The sequence below is a fragment of the Acomys russatus genome, chromosome 19 (assembly GCF_903995435.1).
Source record: "Acomys russatus chromosome 19, mAcoRus1.1, whole genome shotgun sequence".
NCBI lineage: Eukaryota > Metazoa > Chordata > Mammalia > Rodentia > Muridae > Acomys > Acomys russatus.
In genome coordinates this window covers 24364513-24387364 of record NC_067155.1, presented here as the reverse complement: position 1 = coordinate 24387364, position 22852 = coordinate 24364513, and the positions used below count along the sequence as shown (strand labels likewise).

The 22852-nt window shown below is 47.2% G+C and overlaps 2 protein-coding genes across 2 annotated transcripts in view; one reads left to right on the top strand and one right to left on the bottom strand.

Moving 5' to 3' along the window:
- Positions 1 to 11432, top strand: part of Brca2 (BRCA2 DNA repair associated) — a 39141-nt gene extending 27709 nt beyond the window's left edge. Inside the window, exons 18-26 of the mRNA XM_051162839.1 lie at positions 607 to 762; positions 848 to 992; positions 2579 to 2700; positions 3728 to 3920; positions 4081 to 4244; positions 4337 to 4475; positions 8976 to 9217; positions 9634 to 9789; positions 10866 to 11432. Of these exons, the coding sequence (XP_051018796.1) occupies positions 607 to 762; positions 848 to 992; positions 2579 to 2700; positions 3728 to 3920; positions 4081 to 4244; positions 4337 to 4475; positions 8976 to 9217; positions 9634 to 9789; positions 10866 to 11387 (1839 nt within the window). The 3' untranslated portion in view covers positions 11388 to 11432. The remainder of the gene's footprint in view (positions 1 to 606; positions 763 to 847; positions 993 to 2578; positions 2701 to 3727; positions 3921 to 4080; positions 4245 to 4336; positions 4476 to 8975; positions 9218 to 9633; positions 9790 to 10865) is intronic.
- A 2634-nt stretch (positions 11433 to 14066) lies between these two features.
- The window catches only part of N4bp2l1 (NEDD4 binding protein 2 like 1), a 28198-nt gene continuing 19412 nt past the window's right edge, over positions 14067 to 22852 (bottom strand). Inside the window, exons 2-5 of the mRNA XM_051162836.1 lie at positions 18691 to 18818; positions 18328 to 18416; positions 16345 to 16421; positions 14067 to 15353 (exon numbers count right to left, since the gene is read on the bottom strand). Of these exons, the coding sequence (XP_051018793.1) occupies positions 15104 to 15353; positions 16345 to 16421; positions 18328 to 18416; positions 18691 to 18818 (544 nt within the window). The 3' untranslated portion in view covers positions 14067 to 15103. The remainder of the gene's footprint in view (positions 15354 to 16344; positions 16422 to 18327; positions 18417 to 18690; positions 18819 to 22852) is intronic.

Sequence of the window (22852 nt, the reverse complement as noted above, 5' to 3'; positions counted from 1 at the left end):
TATGAGAATGAGTATTTTGTCTGCCTGTGCACGGTATGCATGCAGTTCCCTCAGAGGCCAGAAATGGGAATTGGGTCTCCTGGAATTGGAGTTATGAGCCATTGTGTTGGTGCTGGGAACTGAGCCAAGATCCTCTGCAAGAGTAGCCAGTTTTTTGTTTTTGTTTTGTTTTTTTTTAAAGATTTATTTATTTATTGTACATAAGTGCTTTATCTGCAAAAGAGGGCATCAGATCACATTATAGATGGTTTTGAGCCACCATATGGTTGCCGGGAATTGAACTCAGGACCTTTGGAAGAGTAGGCGGCACTCTTAACCACTGAGCCACCTCTCCAGCCCCCACAGCCAGTATTCTTAACTGCTGAGCCATCTCTTCAGTTGTAGACCAAAATTCAGTATTTATTTAACTTTTTTCTTTTTTTTTTTTTTTTTGAGACAGGGTTTCCCTGTGTAGACCTGGAGCTCCTGGAACTCGCTCTGTAGACCAGGCTGGCCTCCAAGTCTGCCTGCCTCTGCCGTCTGCATGCTGGGATGACAGGCATGCACTGCCGCCACCACCGGCCCTGTGTTGAACTTCTAAATTGATGTCCTCTTTTATTTGTGCAGATTTCCGCCAATAGCACACGCCCTGCTCGCTGGCACAGCAAGCTGGGGTTCTCTCATGACCCCAGGCCGTTCCCCCTGCCCCTGTCCTCACTGTTCAGTGATGGAGGCAACGTTGGCTGTGTGGACATCGTTGTTCAGAGAGTGTACCCTTTACAGGTATGCTGTGTTTTGACACTTACCATGTAATCTCTTTCTTTGGAGAGAATCTGAGCGTTCCTTCCTGTTTTTAATACCTCGTCAGTGGGTGGAGAAGACAGCATCTGGGTTGTACATTTTCCGTGGTGAGAGAGAAGAGGAGAAGGAAGCGTTGAGATTTGCAGAGGCCCAGCAGAAGAAACTAGAGGCCTTGTTCACCAGAGTCCACGCAGAGTTTAAAGACCACGAAGGTAAAATGGGCTTCATATTACAAATTGTTATTCCTTACAGTGTTCTGCAGTTATGGGAGCTCTCATTGCGTAGTTGACTCTTTAAGTTCTGCATCTCTTTGGGGTTTTTATAAACTTAAAAAATACCACACATGGGGCTGGAGAGATGGATCAGTGGTTAAGAGCACTGCCTGTTTTTCCAGAGGATCTGGGTTCAATTCCCAGCACCCACATGGCAGCTCACTGTCTGTAACTGCACAATCTGACACCCCATACACCAATGCACGAAAATTAAAATTAAATAAAATATTTTTTAAAAATACCACACATATGCAGAAATGATAATTGAACTGACCCTATTGTCATTGCTCCTTTGAGCATTGAGCTTTCAGGTGATTATCTGACATAGTGACAGGTAACAGGCATGGTGCCATCCATGGCTTTTCAGGGTCCTTAAAGAAGTGCTGGCTAGCTTTCTTTCTTCCTTTCTTCTTTCCTTCCTTCCTTCCTTTCTTTTTTCAGTGTAGAGGCAGGATCTTACAGCGTTGATTGGCCTGGCCTTGTACTCTGTAGCTCAGACTGCCCTTCCCCCTTTGGTCCTCCGCCTCAGCCTCTAGAGTAGCTGGGATGGAGGCTCACACCCCAAGCTGAGTACGTATCTGGGGAGTCCTCAGTGCTAGAAGAAGGGTGCTCAGGAGGAGCCAGCCAGGCTGTCCTCGGGGCCTGCCGCACTCCCTCCCCAGCACTCGGTCCAGCTGTGCCCCAGCACCTGTCCTTGAGGTTGTGAGTTTCTGAGGACTAGGACTTCCTCCCACACATCGACCTTGATGGTCAGATCATCATCTTAACGTATAGATGACGTAAAGTTCCCTCTTCTCAACTGCCTTTGTATTACTAAAGATTTTGTTTTCACGTATTTCCTCAGTTTTTCCGCAGGTGTCATAGATGAGTGTCTATCTAGGGGGCTGGGGAGATGAGTCAGCAGCTAAGGTCCCCCCACATCCAGGGATCCCATGGCACCCATGCAAGTGTCACGCCTTCATACACACACACACAAGCACATGCTCAAAAACAAACATGTACAACATAGATTGAGGGGAGGGAGGGAGGGAGGGAGGGGAAAAAAAGAAAAATAAAAAAACAACATAGATTGGACTTCCACTGTCCACTGCCACCAGATGACATCATCTTCATGAGTAAGTGGATCAGTATGAGAAATAAGTTGTTTAAGTTACAAGATACAAATGTAGCTAATTACAAAAACCCTGTGTATGGTGTGTTAACTCTGACTGCACCAGTTTCTTTCTTCTGATTCCTTTTTTTTTTTTAAGGAAGCTTTTTAGCTGATAGTTGGGTTTTGTTTTTTAACATTTTCTTATTTCATTCATTCATTGACTGTGTGTGCACATGTACAGAGGTCAGGGACAACTTGTGGAGTTGATTCTCCCACGTTGTGGGTGCCAGGCATCGGGCCCAGCTGTTAGGCTTAGTGATGAGTGCCATTTCAGTTACTGCGCTCTACGGCTCATCTGACTGACTTAATGGCTGTCACTCCGACAGTTGGGGGTCTAGCTGATCAGTGATGCTTTCTTCCCTCCGCCCCACAGAAGATGCAACTCAGCAGCGTGGGCTATCCCGAGCACTCACAAGACAGCAGGTCCGCGCTCTACAGGATGGCGCAGAGCTCTATGCAGCAGTGCAGAATGCTTCAGATCCAGATCACCTGGAGGTGAGGAGGAGCCAGGTGACAGGCATCAGTCCTCAGCCCCGTGGGACGTCATCCTCCTGCTGGCCATGATAGCAAGCCCATGCTGAAATGCTACATCTTTCAGAAGGGTGACTTCTGTGGCGAGCTATTAATTCTGTGTCAAGTAGAGAATGAAAGTTTATGAGTTTCATATATTATATAAACATGGTGTAGGCAAAAGACCTGAGAGGAGGCTCATGGGTAAAGTCTCCTCCTGACAGCCTGAGTCCAATCCCTGGGCCTAACCAGCAGAAGCAGAGAGCCAGCTCCTTCCAGTTTTCTTCTGGCTTCCACACACAACACAAATACTATAATTTTTGTTTGTTTGTTTTTGTTTCTTTTTTTAAAGATTTATTTATTTATTATGTATACAGTGCTCTGCCCGTATGCCAGAAGAGGGCACCAGAACTCATAGATGGCAGTGAACCAACCACCATGTGGTTGCTGGGAATTGAACTCAGGACCTTTGGAAGAGCAGACAGTGCTCTTAACCTCTGAGCCATTTCTCCAGCCCCATTTTTGGTTTTTCAAGACAAGGCTTCTCTATGTAGCCAAGGCTGTCCTAGAAACTCTTTGTAGACCAGGCTGGGCTCCAGCTTACAGAGATCTGCCTGCCTCTATGTCCAGAGTGCTGGGATCACAGGCACACCTGGCTACGTTACATTTTTAATAAGTTATTAAGTTTATTACACAGGAGGTAAGGATAGAAGCATGGCCTTCCTTGGCTGTGTGGTCACTGATTCTGGCCTCAGCAGCTGCAGCAGGGAAACAAGAAGAAACAAGAGCATGGTCTGCCTGTGAGGAGCGAGTGTCCATGCTCGGGTAGTGTCCGTCATGCCAGCCACCTGGGGCGTGGGTGTGCTGGCTCGGGTTAGCGCACACCAGTGATGGCAGGAGTCATGATACGCACCCTGAGGTGGGTCTGCTCTGGGGGGTTCTCACCTGAGGCAGCACAGGTGGGGTGGCAGGCCTGCTGCTGTGTTTGTTCCAGTGTTTGGAATGCCCACAGGGTTGTTTGAGCGAAGAGCAGCTCAGAGCCTTGAGCACCCACAGACAAATGCTGAACGAGAAGAAACAAGCACAGATCCAGTCAGAGTTCCGGAAGGCCTTGGAGTCCGCCGAGCAGGAAGAGGGTTTATTGAGGGATGTTACAACTGTGTGGAGGCTGCGTGTTACAAGCTGCAAGAAAAAAGAAAAATCAGGTTGGTGTGAACTTAAAAAGTGACCTTACAAGTGGCAAAATGTAGAGTTCATGTAAATCAAATGAACAAAATGGGAGGGGGCCCTTGGGTCTTCATTGTTGCCATGTTTCAGTAAATGGTCACCAGTGTGCCTATCATGGCCTCCTCTTTCTCTGAACAGCTCTGCTGAGTATCTGGCGTCCATCACCAGACTTATCCTCCCTGCTAGCAGAAGGAAAGAGATACAGGATCTATCATCTTGCAGTGTCAAAGTCTAAAAGTAAATTTGAACGGCCCGGCATCCAGTTGACCGCCACAAAGAGAACGCAGTATCAACAGCTGCCGGTCTGAGCCTGTCCTTGCGTATTTTCCACTTTGACAAATAACAGTTCCTTCTGGAGTTGCGCCATGCTCACTCTTCGCTCTGCTTCCCGCAGGCTTCCGATGAAACCTTATCCCAGGCTTACCAGCCAAGGGAGCCCCTTCTCTTCCACAGACTGTCAGACCCAGCCTTTCGGCCTCCGTGTTCGGAAGTGGACCTTGTAGGAGTTGTAGTTTCTGTTGTGAAACCCATAGGTAATGTGCGACTTTTTTTTCCTTTTTTTTTTTTTTTTTTTAAGTTCTCTTGAAAAACATTGCCTTTTTTAAAGTGGTTTTTCCAAGACAAGGTTTCTCTGTGGAACAGCTCTGGCTGTCCTGGGCTCGCTCTGTAGAACCAGGCTGGTCTTGAACTCACAGAGATCCACCTGCCTCTGCCTCCCGAGTGCTGGGATTAAAGGCATGCGCCACCACGCCTAGCTTCCTTTTAAGCTTTTAAACTAATAACTAGTGGAGCTTCACTGATAAACGTGCTAAGTAGTGACGTGAAAGTCATCTTTGTGTTGACCGTGTGTGTTTTTCTGTATATGTGTAGGTGTGCCAGCATGTATGTGGAAGTCAGAGGACAACCCATAGGAGTCAGTTCGCTTCTTCCATGGGGCCCAGAGATCAAACTCAGGATATCAGGCTTGGTGACCAGCACCTTTCCCCACAGAGCCATCCTGTTGGCCTTTAGCCTGTTTTCTTTCTTTTCTTAAAATTTTGTTTATTTATTTATTTATTTGGTTTTTTGAGACAGGGCTTCTCTGTGCAGCCTTGGCTGTCCTGGAACTTGCTCTGTAGAGCAGGCTGGCCTCACACTCACAGTGATCCTCCTGCCTCTGCCTCCTCAATGTTGGGATCACAGGCACCCCGCGCCAACAAATTATATTCTATTATGTGCTTTTTAACTTTGTAGAGTGATTTTTTTCAGTAACTATGATCAAATATTATAATGTGCCCCGTCAGTGGAACATTGCAACCTCTGATCTCTTCAGCTTTTAATATTCTCCAACATCTCAGCTGGATTCGTCTCTCTTTTGTATTTATATGTTATTTATTTATTTATTAGTTTTATTTTATAGTTCTGGGGGTCAAGTTTAGGGCTCCCAATGCTAGACAGATACTCTATCACTAATCTCTGTCCTACCCTGTTTTATTGTGAGTCTTATCTACAGAGCTGTTTCCTTTTCTACCCAAGTGCTGCGCAGATGTCAAAGTCCAGCTGAGACCCGTGCAGGCACAAGCCTTCCAATTCTTGATTATTTATTACATCCAGATGCCTCAGCCTTAGCTCCTAGCTTTCTCCGTGCACTTAAGCTACATGATGTGTCCTTGCTGTCCCAATTCCCATAGACAGCCCTGGTGGCTTTTGTGCCTTCCAGTTGCTGGCCAGATGTAGCCTTGTAAGAAGAGGCCTTCCTAAGAGGAACAGTGTGTGCACCTCTCCCAAACCAGCGCTCTCCCTTTAGCTCCCCTCTCTCCTTGGCACCCCTCAGCACTGACAGTGCACCGCACACGTCCATCCCCCTTACGGGGTGCAGTGCTGTAAGGGCAGGACGCTGTCTCCCACTCCTAAAGCACTGAGTAATGTACGGCAGGCTCTCTCCAACGTGGGATGAGTTCCTTGATCGCCAGCTTTGCTGTCACGGTCTTTCTATCCCTCCCTTCTTGGGTAGCTCGATACCCTTTCTGTAGTATTGGTGTTTTGTTTTGTTCTGCGCTGGCCAGGAGGCAGGCGTGGTCCTAGCAAGTGCCCTAACAGAAGCGTTTCTCCAGCTCTGACAACAGCTTCACACGCAGTGCTTTTTGTGTCTTTGTGCCTGCTTTTCCCTTTGTGAGGAGCCTCTCCACTTGTGTGACAGCACATTTGTTTATGCTTTTGTTTGTTGTTTTTTATTGTATTTCCTGTCTTTATCTACCATGCTCATAGGCATCCTTTATGTCTTTAATTGTGCTTCCTGCAGACACTATGGACTTCTCACCTTGTCATTTCTAACGCATGACTCTGTCCCTGCCGTGGTGATGTACATCGGTGTCTTTCTTGGTCCATCTTACAGATCTGTTTGTTGTCTCCAACACAGAGGGTTTCGAGCTGACTGTTCTGAAGTTTCATAGGAGAGTCACTTATGACAATTTTAGGGATTTTCTTGTTCTGTGGGGGTTTTCCTCATAGATCGTGTTGTGGTTTGCACTATGCTTGCTTCCTCCCCTGGTGTGTTAACCAGCCACATTGCCATGTCGTTCCTACTGCCTGTCGTAGAAGGTGGGTGCCTTATTTGTGTATTCCATAAGTATTTATTGAGTCATTGTTACACACCAGGTACACAGCAGATAAGAACTCCCTCCCGGGAGCACTGTGGTAGGAGGAGGTGGAAGTTACAAACAAAGGGAAGTCAGGCAGAAAGGACAGTGCGGGCACAGGGAGCTAAGGCAGAGTTCAGAAGAGACCTCACCAACATTTGTGTTGGACCAAGCCTTATAAGCTTCGGTGGAGAACGGAGAGAGGGTGGGGAGAGCCAGGTTGGATGGCGGCTTGGATGTACTTTAAATTTTGTATTGATTACCGTGTGTGGCAAGTGTGCAGAGGTCACACATCACTTGAGTTATTACATTGAAAATACAGGACAGAAGGTGTGACTACAAACAGGGACTCCAGGAGGAGGCCATGATTAGCATCTAGGCAGGAGAGGATGATGGAAACAGAAGCCACGGGCATGGTGAGCGGCACACTGGCTCTGGTTACATTCTGAAGGTGGAGGGACAACGTGCGGTGTCCAAAGCTATGGAAGGCTTAAAGACAACGCACAGGGAGCATGGACGGCAGGTGCTGTCCCTGCTTCATGGGAAGTGTCTGAGAGGATGAGGTGGCTCGACAGCTGTGCTTATAGACGTCCACTCAGAGCAGTGGGCAGAGCCCAAGGTACAGGTTGCAATGACATCAGTGCACCAGAGAGAATCAAAGCCACGACACTGAGTGAGAGCACGCTGAGTGGACCAGAAGACACAGGAGACTCCGTTTTCACACTTGGGTGTTCAGGAATGGAAAGGAAGCTGTGAAAGCAGAGGAGGGCCCGAGGTGGGTGAGTGCTAAGGGCGCAGTGTGCTGACACACTGCTGTGGGGAGAGGACCAAGACTTGGAGGTTGGCTTTGGCACGTGGAGAGGGGCTGGCTGGTTGAGTAGTAAAGGGGAGCAGAGGAGTAGAGGTGGGGGTGTGGCCACATGATGAGCATCTTGTTCGAGGGCAAGGAGAAGAGAGCGGTTGTTAGACTCATGATCAAGGGAATAGTTTCAGATGAAAGCGCTACCAGCACACAAAGGCGCCATGTGTGCTGAAGAAGGTAAGAGTGGAACTGACACTGGGCAGTCCACATGACACCTGGGATCCAGATGCTCTGATGAGACGTGCCATAGGCAGTAGCAGATAGCCACAAGTACTTAGTAAAAAGGATAGGAGAGCCTGGCCTTGGTACATCCCAGGGCTGCGCAGGTCCAGGCCAATCATAGCTTTCAATAAGCCCCCTTCACTTTCTGAACGCTTTCTTGTTCTTAGGCAACACAAGATGCTGCTGGTTCATCTGTGTTTTTTTTTTTTTTTTTTTTTTTAAAGATTTATTTATTTATTATTATGTATACAGTACTCTGCCTACATGTACACCTGCAGGCTAGAAGAGGGCACCAGGTCACATTATAGATGGTTGTGAGCCACCATGTGGTTGCTGGGAATTGAACTCAGGACCTCTGGGGCAGCAGTCAGTGCCCTTAACCTCTGAGCCATCTCTCCAGCCCTCATCTGTGTTCTTGAATCAACTCTGGTTCCTTTTTTAGTGGGAAGTGGATGGTTAAACTAGGTCTGAAGCCAGAATTGGTAGCGCAAGCCTTTAATCCTTGCACTGGGGAGGCAGAGGCAGGTGGGTCTCTGTGAGTTCGAGGCTAGCCTGGGCTAAGGAGAGAAACCCTGTCTCAAAAAAAAAAAAAAAATGCAAGCAACAAACACAAAACTGAGGTCTGTTACTGATTATAAGAGTCACTTAGAGACGTGTCTGTCCGTCCTGAGCTACTCCACCCTGAGTCTGGTCCTCCTTGGCCCTTCCAGGCCTCACCTGTTTGGCTTCCTCTTCAGCCTTCCTCACCTTGTGGCTTAGAGTAGTAAATACATGTATGTGTTCTCTCTGTCTCTCCTGCTATTCAGGGTGACACCTCGTCTTGGTGGGTGGTGGGATTGGCTTCCTTCTTTTCACAGCTGCCTAGGAAACCATTGTGTGGGTTGACACAGCTCCTCCCAGGTGAGAGCTGATGAGGGTTGCCTCCAGCATTTCATAACTGCAGACAGCACTACAGTAAGCGGCCCTAGTGCAGTTGCTATCAAGACCCTTGCTCACATGTATTTTACTATTACTGGGCATCAGCTTCAGAGTGCAGTGCGAGAAAAAATAGCACTGGGTGGAAAGGTAAGGTGTACAGTGCTGTGCTGGGCAATGCCAATTGTTTTCTCCAGATGGTTGCATCAAATGTACTCTCTCACCAGCAGTCTGTCAGTGCATATGCCACCCTGTGGCTTCAGAATGTTTGGCATTGAATTTTAACACTTTAAACAACAGGTCATTCTAGAAATCCTGTGTTTTATCTAAAGTTGTGAGGGGGGGGGGTGTCTACTAGGACAAAACAAATGTCTTAGCAGCTGTAAAGCTAATGATGACTGACTTTTTCATTCTAGGTCTTGTTCCTTTGGTCTACCTGTCAGACGAATGCCTAAATCTATTAGTGGTAAAGTTTGGGATAGACCTTAATGAAGACATAAAGCCACGTGTGCTAATTGCAGCGAGCAACCTCCAGTGGCACCCAGAATCCACATCAGGAGTGCCGACTTTATTTGCTGGGAATCTTTCTGTATTTTCTGCCAATCCAAAGGAGGTCCACTTTCAGGAGCGAGTCGGCCAAATGAAGTGTGCTATTGAGGTGAGATCAGGAGTCGGAGCAGTGGGTGCCTGGAGAGTGCCTTCAGCCCAGGGTTTCCACATGTGGGCATGTGTGCTCCTTCCCACCCACTGCCCTCCCCGCTCCGCACCCTGCTGCTGGGAGTTGGTTTTATATCTGTGTGCTTGACAGTTGCTGTCCAATTTTGAGTGTCTCACCAGGCATGATGACACAGGCCTGCCATTCCAGAACTTCAGTGCCGGCTTCGGCTACACAGTGAGCACCAGGCCAGCTGGGCTGTATAACATAGCAAGACTCTAGCTAAAGAGCAAACAAACACACACATGTATCTTGTTCTCCTGTTCTGAAGGTTTTGTTTCTGAAAGAAAATACTTCCTAAGAACATAGATGTATAAGTTAGCAACTCAGGACAGTGCTTTTCCAATTTATTTCCTTAGAATATCAATACATTTTACAAGGAGGCTGAAAAGAAGCTTATGCATCTGCTTAAAGGAGACAGCCCCAAGTGGTGCACCCCAAGTAAAGACCCCACCTGGGAGCCTCACCCCGCCCCCACTTGCCCTGCCTCAGATCTCCTTGCTACAGGAGGTCAGGTAAGTTAGTACCACTTTGAGAAATCACCTTTGGCGGTACGGGGTGTTTGGTGTGTTCTAGCATACATGAAGTGGAACTAAACTGCATGTAGCCTGTGAACCCTGTGCTGTGGCTGCTGTAGATATAGCTGTGTGGAAATTGTATCTTACTTGTTGAAGTAGGGATGTAAAAGTCTGGGAGTAAACTACACTGTTGGCATCCCACATGCATGTGCTTGAGAAGCCCGTGGCCTGCTCCTCCGTCCTAGACAAGCTCCCACAGCTGTTCCACTGCTGCACGGTAGGTACGCATTGCTGGGGCTCGCTGCTGTTGGAACTCCAGGTAGGGTCAGCCGCGCCTCAGTGTGGAAGGTGCTGGAACTCCAGGCAGGGTCAGCTGCCCTCAGTGTGGAAGGTGCTGGAACTCCAGGTAGGGTCAGCCGCGCCTCAGTGTGGAAGGTGCTGGAACTCCAGGCAGGGTCAGCTGCCCTCAGTGTGGAAGGTGCTGGAACTCCAGGCAGGGTCAGCTGCACCTCAGTGTGGAAGGTGCTGGTCGCTGAGCTCAATGATTTTGATCTGTCTGGAGGAAGTAAGAACCTACTCCCACAGGTAGTCCTCTGCCCTCCATAGGTATGCTGTAGCGTGTGAGTGCTTGCGTGAACACATACACATGTGCACATGCGTAACATGTACATACAAAATAAGTAAAGGTTCAGAAGAAGACATAATCGTAGTTGTCAAGCAGTATGCATTCCTCTTTAAGATGGCTTTGAAAAGCCTATCGTCTTTGGCTTTGTAACGCCTTTAGAGACTTAAGGCATGAATGATGCTGTGTGGTTTGTTTGTTTGTTTGTTTGTTTGTTTGTTAACTTGTATTAGGATCTCTTTCTTTTCCTTTTCTGGTCATTTTTATATCTTCCTGTGCAAAACTACCCCCTGTGAGATAGGAATAACCCTGACATCGTCTGCCTGTTGGCAGTTGGATGTGAACATGTGTCCTGTTGGGTGTGTTAAGTATATTTTAATAAAAGGTTAATTTTTATTTTGTTTATATACAAGTACATACCATGACAGGCTCTCTTTCTTATGTTTGTTAGAGGTTCTCACCTACTAGTGAGCAAAAATTTCAAAGTCCTTTATCACATTGCACACCGAAAGGGAAGTCTACGCCCCTGGCTCGGTCAGCCCAGGTGGCATCAAAGTCTTGTAATGGGGAGAGAGAGATTGAAGACCCAAGAACGTGCAGAAAAAGAAGAGCCTTGGACTTCCTGAGCCGGCTGCCCTTGCCGCCCCCAGTCAGCCCCATCTCTGCCTTCGTCTCTCCAGCTGCACAGAAGGCGTTCCAGCCGCCACGGAGCTGCGGCACCAAACATGCAGCGCCTATGAAAAAAAAAGAGCCCAGGTCCCCTCAGGGGAGGACGCCATTTCAGGAGGCCAGTGGCATTTCTCTCCTGGAACGTGATTCTGTGGCTGATGAAGAGCTCGCCTTGCTCACTACCCAAGCCCTTGCACCTAACTCAGCAGGCCAAAAGAACCCCCAGCCGGCACAGAGGCCACACCAGCTTATAGGACCCAGATCTGGGAAGGAATCTGCTTCAGGGGTGGCAGAGGTACAGTAACAGTGATGGAAATCAGCCTCCCAGCTTGTAGGGTGTGTACAGTTCCAAACTACATGTAAGTACTAGTGTGACAAGACACGCTCTGCCTGGTTCTGCGTTGCTGTAACTATTCGACATTTAAAGCTGGCTGTCTACTAACTAATTTAAAAACCTTTGCGTCTTTATGAGTACCCTTGTTCACTAGAAACATTATCTTATGTAAAATAAACACAGCCCTGCTTTTAGTTTGTGTCCCTGGCTAACTGAAGTAAGGCCTCTAAGTCCCCTTACTTTAACTACATAGTCTGTTGTAGCTCACTTCCTGTTTCTGAAGTTTTTCTATAGGTAGCTCCTATGAAACAGTGATCTTTCGTGCATGGTTGGCTGTGCTAGAGTTCTGTCTTGTCAGGATTGACAGGATGGTGTTGTTTACTTCTGGCCAGTTGTTCATCCTTGTCAGCTATAGGAACCTTCAAAGTCACTCCTTTCTATGTATGGGTCCAGTGTGATCTCAAACTGTTCCAGCTAGAAACCCAGGCAGGCATAATGGCGCACACCTGTCGTCCCAGCACGTGGGTGGCAGAGAGGCTGTGGGGAGTCCAGGTCACCCTTCACTACACAGCAGGTGCCTCCCCAATGCACAGACACTCTCACTGAGCTTCGGCCACAAAGTGTTCCTACTCTCACTGATCTAAGTTTGCTCCTTACATAATTTGGTCTTCCTGTCCTAATCGCTGTCCTGGAGGCCCAACCTACAGCAGAGTAAAGGAGTCTTACATAACAGGAGTTATGCTATTTATAAAATTTAACCTTTTAAAAAATTTTTTATTTATTTATTTTGTGTAGATGAGTGCTCTATCTGGATGTACACCTGCTCACCAGAAGGGGGCATCAGATCACATTTAGAGATGGCTGTGAGCCACCGTGTGGTTGCTGGGAATTGAACTCAGGACCTCTGGAAAAGCAGACAGTGTGCTGAGCCATCTCTCCAGCATCACCACCACCCCCCTTCTTTTTTTATTCTTTGAGATAGCGTTTCTCTGTGTTGCCCTGGCTGTCCTAGAACTCACTCTGTAGTACAGGTTAGCCTCGAACTCACAGAAATCCACCTGCCTCTACCTCTGGAGTGCTAGGATTACAGGAATGCACCACCATCACCCAGCTGAAATTGAGCCTTTTGTGTGTGTGTGTGTGTGTGTGTGTGTGTGTGTGTGTGTGTGTGTGTGTGTGTGAATCTTATTAAAAATGCGATTACCATTTCTCTTCTGTCTCAGGCCACCTGTTACAGACAGCTAGTACAGACAGCTTTTACATAGACCACAAACATCCACGCTGCATGAGCAAAGTATGACACTTCAGTACGTGTGCATATTCTCCTGCTTAAAGAGGCAGTGATTAAAGCCAGTGTGCACTGCATGAGCCGGGATAAGTGGCAAAAGCAGTTGGCGGTGTTTATTCTCAGTGAGAGCCTTTGGGTTACAGAGCACTCTGCTAGCTCTATGGATGGTGCAAGCTGAGAGACAGTAACGCAAGGCAGTTCTGACTGCGCAGAAGTCAGAAGCCAGAGGGGATGAAAGGAAAAGTAAGGATTACTTTCAAGTAGCATAAACTTGGTGGCATTTAATCCATTGTTTTTTGGGATAAACTTGGTGGCATTTAATCCATTGTTTTTTGGGATAAGCTTGGTGGCATTTAATCCGTTGTTTTTTGGGATAAGGTTGGTGGCATTTAATCAGTTGGTTTTTGGGATAAACTTGGTGGCATTTAATCAGTTGGTTTTTGGGATAAACTTGGTGGCATTTAATCCGTTGTTTTTTGGGATAAGGTTGGTGGCATTTAATCAGTTGGTTTTTGGGATAAACTTGGTGGCATTTAATCAGTTGGTTTTTGGGATAAACTTGGTGGCATTTAATCCATTGTTTTTTGGGATAAACTTGGTGGCATTTAATCAGTTGGTTTTTGGGATAAACTTGGTGGCATTTAATCCATTGGTTTTTGGGATAAGGTTGGTGGTGTCTAATAGTTGTTTCGTGCTTCCGAACCAATTGCTTTGGTATTTCCAGTTAGGAGAAAACAGAGACGTAGTTGGGCTGGAAACTTTTGAGAGCTTTAAGAAGGCTGTGCCCAAAGTCTAAAGCCATTTACTTGGCCATCAACTGGCCACACCAGGGGACATAAGTCTGTCCCTTTGGGTGCCCGTGTGGAACCAAGAGAAGGAAATTGCCACTTCTCCCCTCTGCCAGCCTAGCTGCATGAAGCCGTCCACACCACAGTCATTCTGCAGGCAGCGTACAGGCAGTGAGACCAGTGTTTACCTGGGCCTGGCAGGTAGGACCCTAAGTGACTCGCTACAGGACTTCTGTGTGTGATGCCAAGCGTTAGGTCTAGCACAGTTAGAATGGCAGAGTCACCCCAGTGTGCTCGTCAGCTGGGCTTTCTGTTATTCCTAGGACACCAATCTTGAAAATGTTAAGGATATGTGTTGCTGTTGTCGTGCCAGTGTCGAGTGGACGTCAACAGTGTTGGTAATGGACTGGCAGGTAGGCCTTCTAATGTGCAGACTTCATTCCTCCTAGTTATCAATGACGATTCGTGAGTGAGCTGATAATACATGCGAAGCTTAGTTTATGATTGAAATCCATGGGTTTAGGTAAATCATTCATTGTTAACCCAAAAATAAATTCAGTGGAAAATCCAGCATAAATTCAATACCATATACAATTTTAATAACCATAAAAGCACCATTATATAAGACACTTAAAATAATACTTCACAAAACATTAGAAAGAAGCTGTTGGCCAAAAATAAATAGAGCATATATCCTACACGGTCTTGTCATGGTCTTGGACCAATGAGTCTGATTCCAGCCTGCTGGGATTTAATTTGGACTCATAAATTCAAAATTGGTATGAGGGGCATTCCACAGTCTACTGTCTCAACACCACATGGAACAGCCAACTGGCCATCTCAGTGAGCATGACTCACGTTTCCTGGTGTGACCTGCTGGTTGTATACCCCGGCTGCTTCATTGCTTCGCGCTCCTAAACATCGGGTTGCTAACTAATTACACAATACAGGTATCATTTTAGAAATCACTTGATTCTTCCTAAAATTTGGTGTTTTGCGAAAGCAGGTTTATTTACACTGTTGACTACAAGCTGAAGGAAGGGGTCTACCCTGCTGACTGCCAAGTGCTTGGTCCGACTAGTGGTCCCAGTAACAGGCACACATCACTAAAGTAAGGGAACAGCCCTCCTAACTCCACCTTGAGGGGCAGCGCTCCCTCCCGGGCATTAGGCTTCTGGGAGCCGAGCACTGGAGGAGGGGTGGTACTAAGCCACTTCTGCCTCGGCCTCCCTCACCTCTGCAGGTCTTCGGAGAGGTGGATTTGTCAGACAGTGGTACTGTAGCCTATAGAGATGGACTAGTAACACCTTGCTTATTCACGACTCTGTGCAACTAATTGGTAATCCTGGATTTCCGTTTCAAATCAATTCTTTGCCTAGAGAAAGACCCTCGAGTCCTTAGCAGACCCCCAGTGTCAGACCATGCGTATGGGCGCTCTTCACACTGCTCGTTGGAGGTAACGAGTATAGTGACCTCTGTTCAGAAACTTCTGGGCTTGGCTATTTACACTGGAATTAGAGCTCTGGCTAAAGCTGAACAAAGAATAAAATACCAAAAATTGAAGTAGAAACTCTGTCTAGGAAAATTCTGCAGTGACTGTGCACAGACTGCTAGTATCCGTGGTGACAGCCGCCCCTTCTATAGCTCCCGTTGGAGAAGCCTCCGTGAGCCCTTCGGGCAGGCAGCTCTGTGTAGGCACTCCAGTACCCAGGGCCACTGGGCGGCACGCCGTTCCTGTCTTGGCTCCTGTTGGCTCTGCTTGGCTTCTCTGCATGAAGGACACTGTGAAAGGTAACATTGTGTTCGTACCGTTCTTTCATTCTGTGTATTTTTTCTCTTGGGACGCCATGGATATTTCTTCTACACAGAAGAAGAAAAAAAAGATGCACAGCTGTTTAGTTAAGTAAGGCAGGCTCTCAAAACAAGTAAGTTACACTACACACATATTCTGTGTTGCGTGGCTGCTCTGCCTCAGGGTACCTGGTGAAAGCATGTGTCGTATTGTCGAGGTGCATCTCCAGCTCTACTCCTGGTCCTCATGCACACCCTAAAACAAGCCTAGGGCTACCATTAAAATCCTGTGTTTCTGCTGACGTTGACTATGAACAAACAGCGTAAGATGTAATTCATGTGTTTAGCGACTTGCCTGCTGATGACATGCATATGTCTACCATCAGTTTGGATCAGCTGGTCTCCGAAACCATTAAATGATGCCTACTGAAGCAATCTTATGTTCTGGAGGGCACAAATGCCAGGTGGGGATGTAGTTAGAAATTCAACTGCCAAGATTCAGTTACACAGTAGAGTGCATGAACCCTGTCAGATTTAACAACCAGGCAGTCACGGGGACGACCACATATTCATTGGGCAATGTTCTGCTTTTCCTGGGTCACTGGCGTCAGGTCACACAGAGGGCAGTTATCAGAAGGCATGCGTTAAAACCAGGTTAGTACTGTTGGACATGTGTTGCTGCTGTGTGTACCAAAGCACCATGGATGCGCCACATTCTGCCGCTTTAGCCTAATGCAGAAGCCCGGCTGACACGTGTGCCCCATGAGGAGGAAGTGCTTTAATGCTCATTAGTGAGGAAGCAACTGAGTACAGGGTTGAGTGAGTCCTTCTAGAGGGCCAAGTCCAAGCCAAGGATTAGCATTTAGCATCGTAATTTAGACATCTGGCTCAAAACAAAGGTCTTCACATGAATAGTTCCAAAGGTATCAATTTCTCACAATTACCATTTCTGGCCTGAAAACTACAGTCCATTTCCAGCCTGAAAAGATGCTTTTGTTCAGTCTGAAACACCTGAAAATGGCAGGATACAGAATGAGGAACTAGGAAAACAAAGAGGTACCTTGCTAACTCTTGAACGTTGAATTTCCAGCGAGTGTCGGGTTCTCGGAATATAACTTCATAGTTATTCTCAAGTGCCTGATTTTTTTCAAAAGTACAGAAGACATTGAATACATGGCATGTATGCTCGTGGGTGCTCGCGTTCCACTTCACACTCACTAGTCTTGTCCAAACCCCACCCCACGCCCACCCCCCACCTCCGTCTCACGAGTCATCCAGGCCCTGAATCTGTCTACTATATTTCATCCCGTACCTAGTCACTCGCGTTGTGTCATGGGTGTCCCAGCGCAAACATGATCACGTTTGTCTACTATGAATCTGAACATCCTTGAGACACATCACTAAACTCATGATGAAGTGTCCCCAGCACAGGTGTGACCACAAACCACGAGAATCCCTAAAGCCGCCTCCATGAGCATCATGGCTCTGCCTCCTCCACCCTGGTGTGTAACTGAGAGTGCCACATAGCTTATGAAATAAAATGAATTCCACAGATTTTACCAAATGTTTCCAGCAAACACAGCTCTCCCTGCTCTGCAGTGCTTGCCCCAATAACGCCCTGGGCCCCATTTCTGTGAGTTTAGAAAATTAGTCAGGCTCTCCTGGAAACAGGTAAACATCCCACTTCCTTCAGCCTTCTCTTATCACGAGTGCCCAAGGTGTAACAAAACCAGGTTAAATGAGCCAAGCTGAGGGGTTTCCTCATAAGGAGGCAGCATGCGTAAGCTCTGGGGTGCTGCTGCACCGGGGGGAGGGGGGACGCAGTCAGCATTGCACAAGTCAGACTAGCCGACAGAACCCTGAATGTCCTCACCACACGGAAGCGGTACTTGCGGTACCACTGAGCCAGTCATGAATGCATCCACCAGGGCAGCCCGTTGCACTCCACGAGTATGGAAGATGATTATTCAACAACTAATGAATGCATCAAATAGTTATGTTTCCTCTTCTTCCTTTGGGTAGGCAGGAAAGAATCCAACCACCATGTCTTAAGAACAGCTAATTGATTAGGCCTCATTAACAGCTTTGGGTGGCTAATAGCCAAAACTGAGAAGTGCAGTGACTTCTTGGAAGCCACTGCCAGATGCTCCTTAAAGCTGGCTCGTTCAGGCAGTGCCTGTGTGCAGCAGCTCTTTGTGCTCTTGAGTGTGAACTGAAATACGGTATTTATATTCATCCAGGTTTTACACCCTGGGCCTGAGTCGAACTGACAGGAAAGCATCACCTGTCTCTATGCTATTTTTCATAAATGTGGGGCCATGTGTAACTCTAGAAGCTGCCTGCCCCCTGCTCTGCTGTTTGTGGAAACTGTTAGCATGAGATAAAAAGTGTCTGAAAAGATCAGAGTGGAGCTGAGTTAGGAGATGATGCTTCTATTAACTGCCCTCGTAGGCTAACACTGTCAGTCTCAAGTCTGTTTATAGACAAGAAATCCGGTGGCCCTGGAACTCTCAGTACGAGTGCTAAAACCCACAGCCTGCAGCAGGGAGACCTGACTCACTGGGACTCACGGTCCTGCTAGTGTGGTCTCTAGCCTGTGTGTCCCTACAGGTGTCATTGGATGCTCTCCTGAACAGAAAGTAGCCAAGACTGAAGAGCTAGGAAGGAGAGAGGCAGAGGCAGGCAGATCTCTATAAGTTAGAGGCCAGCCTGGTCTACACAGTGAGTTCTGGTTCAACCAGGACTACATAGTGAGGCCCTGTCTCAAAAACAGGAAGGAAGGGAAGGAAGGAGAAAGAGAAGGGAAAAAGTCTATCGAGGGCTCAGATAAATTCCTGTTCTTTATGGAGGACCCTCAGAGGTAAGACGGCCACTTAGCAACTCAACAGCAGAGAAACCCCAAGACAACTTTACCCACTCCCTGGGAGAACTACCATTAGCTGAATGGGAAATCATAGAAGACCAGAAAAAAAGAGAGAACACAGGATTCAGCTTTCTACAATGCCATCCATAACTGAAAATTCAGAATCGCACTTCTCCCTACCATGACTGCATAGGGCTTCATCTCCCAGGCGTGCAGGTTGGTGTTGTCAATAATAACAGGGGAAATGCCATTCCTCATCGCTTTCCTTGCTGTAACACAAGGCAACAGAGCAGTGAGCAACACACAGCATCAGCAGACAGAGCGCAGGAGGCCCTCCTCACACGGTGACATGCTAAGTGCAGCACCATTATCAGGGCATTTCCTTTTGCTGGAATCTACAGAGTTTAAGCGTGCCATTCAGCTTGGGTAGAGAAATGGCAGAGCGTTTGGTGGAAGCTCCTTCCATGAAGTATACTCATTTCGAAGCGGCTACATTCTGCATGCCTAAAGGGTTTCCTGGGAGTTTGGAAAGGAATTTGTTACCTCTTTTCTGGTTCCACTCATGAGCTTCCTCCAAGAAGTCAGGGTTGAACTCATAGGTGCCATCTTCCCTGAAGAAAAAGTCATCGGTGCTGAAAATCAGGGCCCTGGGAAAGTCGTGCTGCAGCTGTCTGCAGAGTGGAGAAACAGAGAAGGGATGCCCCTTATGCTCTCGGTCAGGGAGAATAGTTCCTCGCCATTGTTAACAGCAGAGGATAGTTCTGAGATCTCTATGATTTGAATTTTCAACTTAGAAGGAGAACCAGTTATCTCCGGAAGCCATCACTCCTCACCAGGAGGCAGAAGGCCGAGAGGCGGCGGCTGCATATGTTGCCAACCCTTGCAAGTGAGAGGCCACTGCCCCCTGCAGCAACCAGGATTGCCTGAAACTCCAAGGCTAGGTCAAAGGCATGGCGACTGTTCCTGGCGGATATCAGTTACCAGAGCGCCAGTGCCCTCCCCACCTCCCGTCGGGCACCATGCCCCCACGCTGCAGCCCTTCCCTTGGCCCCTAAACTCTTACCTGTCCTGGGTCCCATTCCTCGGAGTTCTGATCTCTGTAAGGACCCATCTGAGAACTAGTTCTCGCTGAGGTATGAAATGTGGATAAAGGAGATGTGTGTGAGCTACCCTCTGAGTTCTAACAACACCTAAACCAATGGAAAAAGCACAAGAGAAGGAAAGAGGTGAACCCAATAGTGCCCCTATGCCTTCTTAACTCTACCGCTCCGGGTTGAACTATGAAAATGCCACAGGAAACAAGCAACGTCAGAGTGCGCCTTTGTGCAAAACAGAAAGGGGAGGTTAGGGTCTGCAGGAAAGAATTTCAAAATAACATGTTTCTACTTGGGATTGCATTCTATTTTTGAGTAGGTATTGTCAAACCAAATAGTGGTTGGGTCGGTGCCAACCTTCTGCATTGTAAAAAAACAAAAACAAAAACAAAAACAAAAAAAACCCTACAGAACACAGAAGCTAGTTATCTGGAGATGTGTGCCCTGCAGCATAAAGTGGAAACCACTCCTACCACCGTGTGGAGAGCAGCAAGGGTGGGAAATACAAAGAGAAAAGGAGGCAGAGGCGCCTCGCACCTTTTCGGTTTCTGTGCTCAGTAGAGACAGCGATAGGTTATCTTGATTCAGCAAGAACATGGAGCCACAGAGCCAGCCTCCGTCCTCCTGCGTTCACTCAGGCGTCTGTCTAAGCTTGTTTTCTCCCTTATGAACCACAGGCAGCAATCTTAAGGCACTAAGGGGAGAACACTGATGACAGTGACGCATGGGGCCTTGAGGTGGTGCAGTGGGTGTGCAGAGGGAAAGGGGCAAGAGCTTCCACTTTGAAACAGAAAGCAAGCATCTCTACCTGAATTCTTCAGAGGGCATGGCAGCAGAGTTGGAAATAACGACAAAGGAAACGCGTTTTGTTAGTCAGTGGTGGCACACGGGCAATCCAGTGGATATCTTGATTTTTAGCAGCAGCCTGCCTGTCCTTGGTCGTCTTGTGAGGAAATGTAAGTATAGAGTTCATTGTATAGCTTATTTCTGTTTATCTACTTGTGCAGCACCTGCACATGTACCCATGGAGGCCGGAAGAGGGCATCAGGCTTCCCAGAGCTGGAATTACATACAGTTGTGCATCATCACCATGTGATCCTGGGAGTCAAACCCAGGTCCTGTGCAAGAACAGCCAGTGCTTTTTACCTCTGAGCCATCTCTCCAGGCCTGAGATAATAACTTTCCATATCAAAGGACTAGGACCAATTAGGCAACTTATTAAACCCTGATTGACAATTATCAGACACCAAGAGTTACATGAAGTGTTAAGGCACAAGAACTAAAATAGTTTCAAGAATGTGTGAGCTGGCCAAGGGGCCAGGCCTCCTGCACAGTTTGTGTGACACACATAGGACAAGCTGTACCAACAAAACACAAATAATTTGGGTCAGAAACATCAACATTTTGACAGGAGAAACATTGCAAAAGAGGTAACATTTGACAGACCTTGAGGGTTGAGGAAACTTTCACCTCTTGTGAAAGGAGATAAGAGAAGGCAGGAGTGACAACAGCGTTATAAGGGCAAAGACACTATAGCTTCACTCTAGTAAATCATTAGAAATGCTGGACACGGAGATTGGGCAAGCAGGAAGCAGTCCACCATGTGACCATAAACCATGGAAGCCGTGCCAGAGGAGCAAAGATCATCCAGGTGGACAGGCTTAAGGGAAAAACACCACAAAAGGGATCCTAGCCAGACGATGGTGGCACATGCCTTTAATGCCAGCACTTGGGAGGCAGAGGCAGAGGCAGGCAGATCACTGTGTGAGTTCAGGGCCAGCCTAGTCTACAAATTCTATTGAGAAACAAAAAAGTAAACCAAAAATCAAACAAGCAAACCAGATCCTGGTGGTTCCCACTTGAGGAAAGTTTTATGTTATATGGAAGAGCGAAGAAACTGGTTTTGACATCCATAGTTTGGGCTGGCCAGTCCAAGTTCTAGCCTTGCTTAGTGTCATTCACACACACACAGTGCAAAGAGTCTAGGCAAGCACTTCTGTGAGCTTCTTGTAGGCTGGCTGACACTACCTTTGAGTGTCCAGGTCCCTTGGCAAAGGGCATTTTTTGCAGGCGGGCATGAGTGAGCAAACACTATAGTGCACAAGGCAGAGTGACTTAGGCTGCTCTCCCGCATTGCAGGAGGGAAATCAGTTTCAAGTTCTTGAAGGGATTGAGAACACAGGAAATACGGCAACTCTCAGTCATCCACAGCATAGAGAGTGGTGGAAGATGGGAGAAGGAGCCAGAGGGCTGGGAAGACAAAGGTTCGGTCTCCACAATGTTCACTGAATTTGAAGACACTCAGCTGAAAGGTCAAACCCCATATTCATGTCCTGATCTCTGACACAAACAGCAACAGAGCCACTGTAGAGGCGGGAGGTAGCGCTGGAAGCATTTCCTAGATGGGTGTCTTAATTTTCTTCAATGATGCAGCTATTGGTCAACGCGAGAGCTTCAGGTTACTTCATAAACATGGCTTGTTCTAATGAAATCCATTCAGAGGGATGTTCTTTCTCCTGTGAGCTAAGTGACAGTTGAAACCGAGGCTGATTTTCTGTTGGATCCCATATCTACTGTCCATTCTAGACTGGGCCTCACTTTTCTTCCATCCCTGACCATTCATAGGTCTGGCTTGTTGCGCCTTTTCAGAGATGAGGTTTTTCCTGTCATGTGTAGTCCTGTTGCCCTTCTGTGGCTTACACTATGGACAGACATTTACATTGCTAATGTTTTCTCTAAGTGGACTTTAAGACATGATATCCATTGTGCACTTTGTTTGCTTCTCAGTTGCTTCTAGAAAGCAGGCAGACATACAGTCACGGTCTTTTCTTATTGTGATATTTTATTCAGAGTAAAATTGCTCAGCTGCCACAGGGCAGCACGAGCTCTCAATTCCTGAGCGACACCTGGCCATGGACTTCGCAGCTCTACCTGAAAACTAGCAGACACAACTGCGAGTGTTTCACCAGTGTGACAGCATGGGTTTCCCCCTTTGGTCTGTCCCTTTTTAATTTTGTTGTTGTTATTTTTTTTACCTAAATGTCAAGTTAGCACCAGCAGACATAGCAACATCTTGAAAATCAAGACAGTAGAAACACCAACTAAACACTGCAGAAGTGATTGACAGTATTTAGACTGTTAGACTAAAGTGTGAGCAATAAATAACAGTCCAAGCCAGGCATGGTGGCGCATGCCTTTAATCCCAGCACTCGGGAGGCAGAGGCAGGCGGATCGCTGTGAGTTCGAGGCCAGCCTGGTCTACAAAGTGAGTCCAGGACAGCCAAGGCTACACAGAGAGACCCTGTCTCAAAAAAACAAACAAAAAAATAAATAATAATAATAATAAATAAATAAATAAATAAATAAATAAATAAATAACAGTCCACCAGCTTTGGGAGGTGGGGTCCGTGCCTCAGCGTTAGCTTCCTCTGTGGTGGTCAGGAGCCTCATACATTAGGGAGATTGTGCAAATGACAAACAGAAGAAAAGGGAGAAAATAGAAAGACAATTACTGCCACATAGCTTCCCCTCCTCCACTGCCCCTCCCCCAATTCACTAAAATTATGAGAAAAACTCAGGTGCTCTCTGTGTAGCCTCGGCTGTCCTGGGCT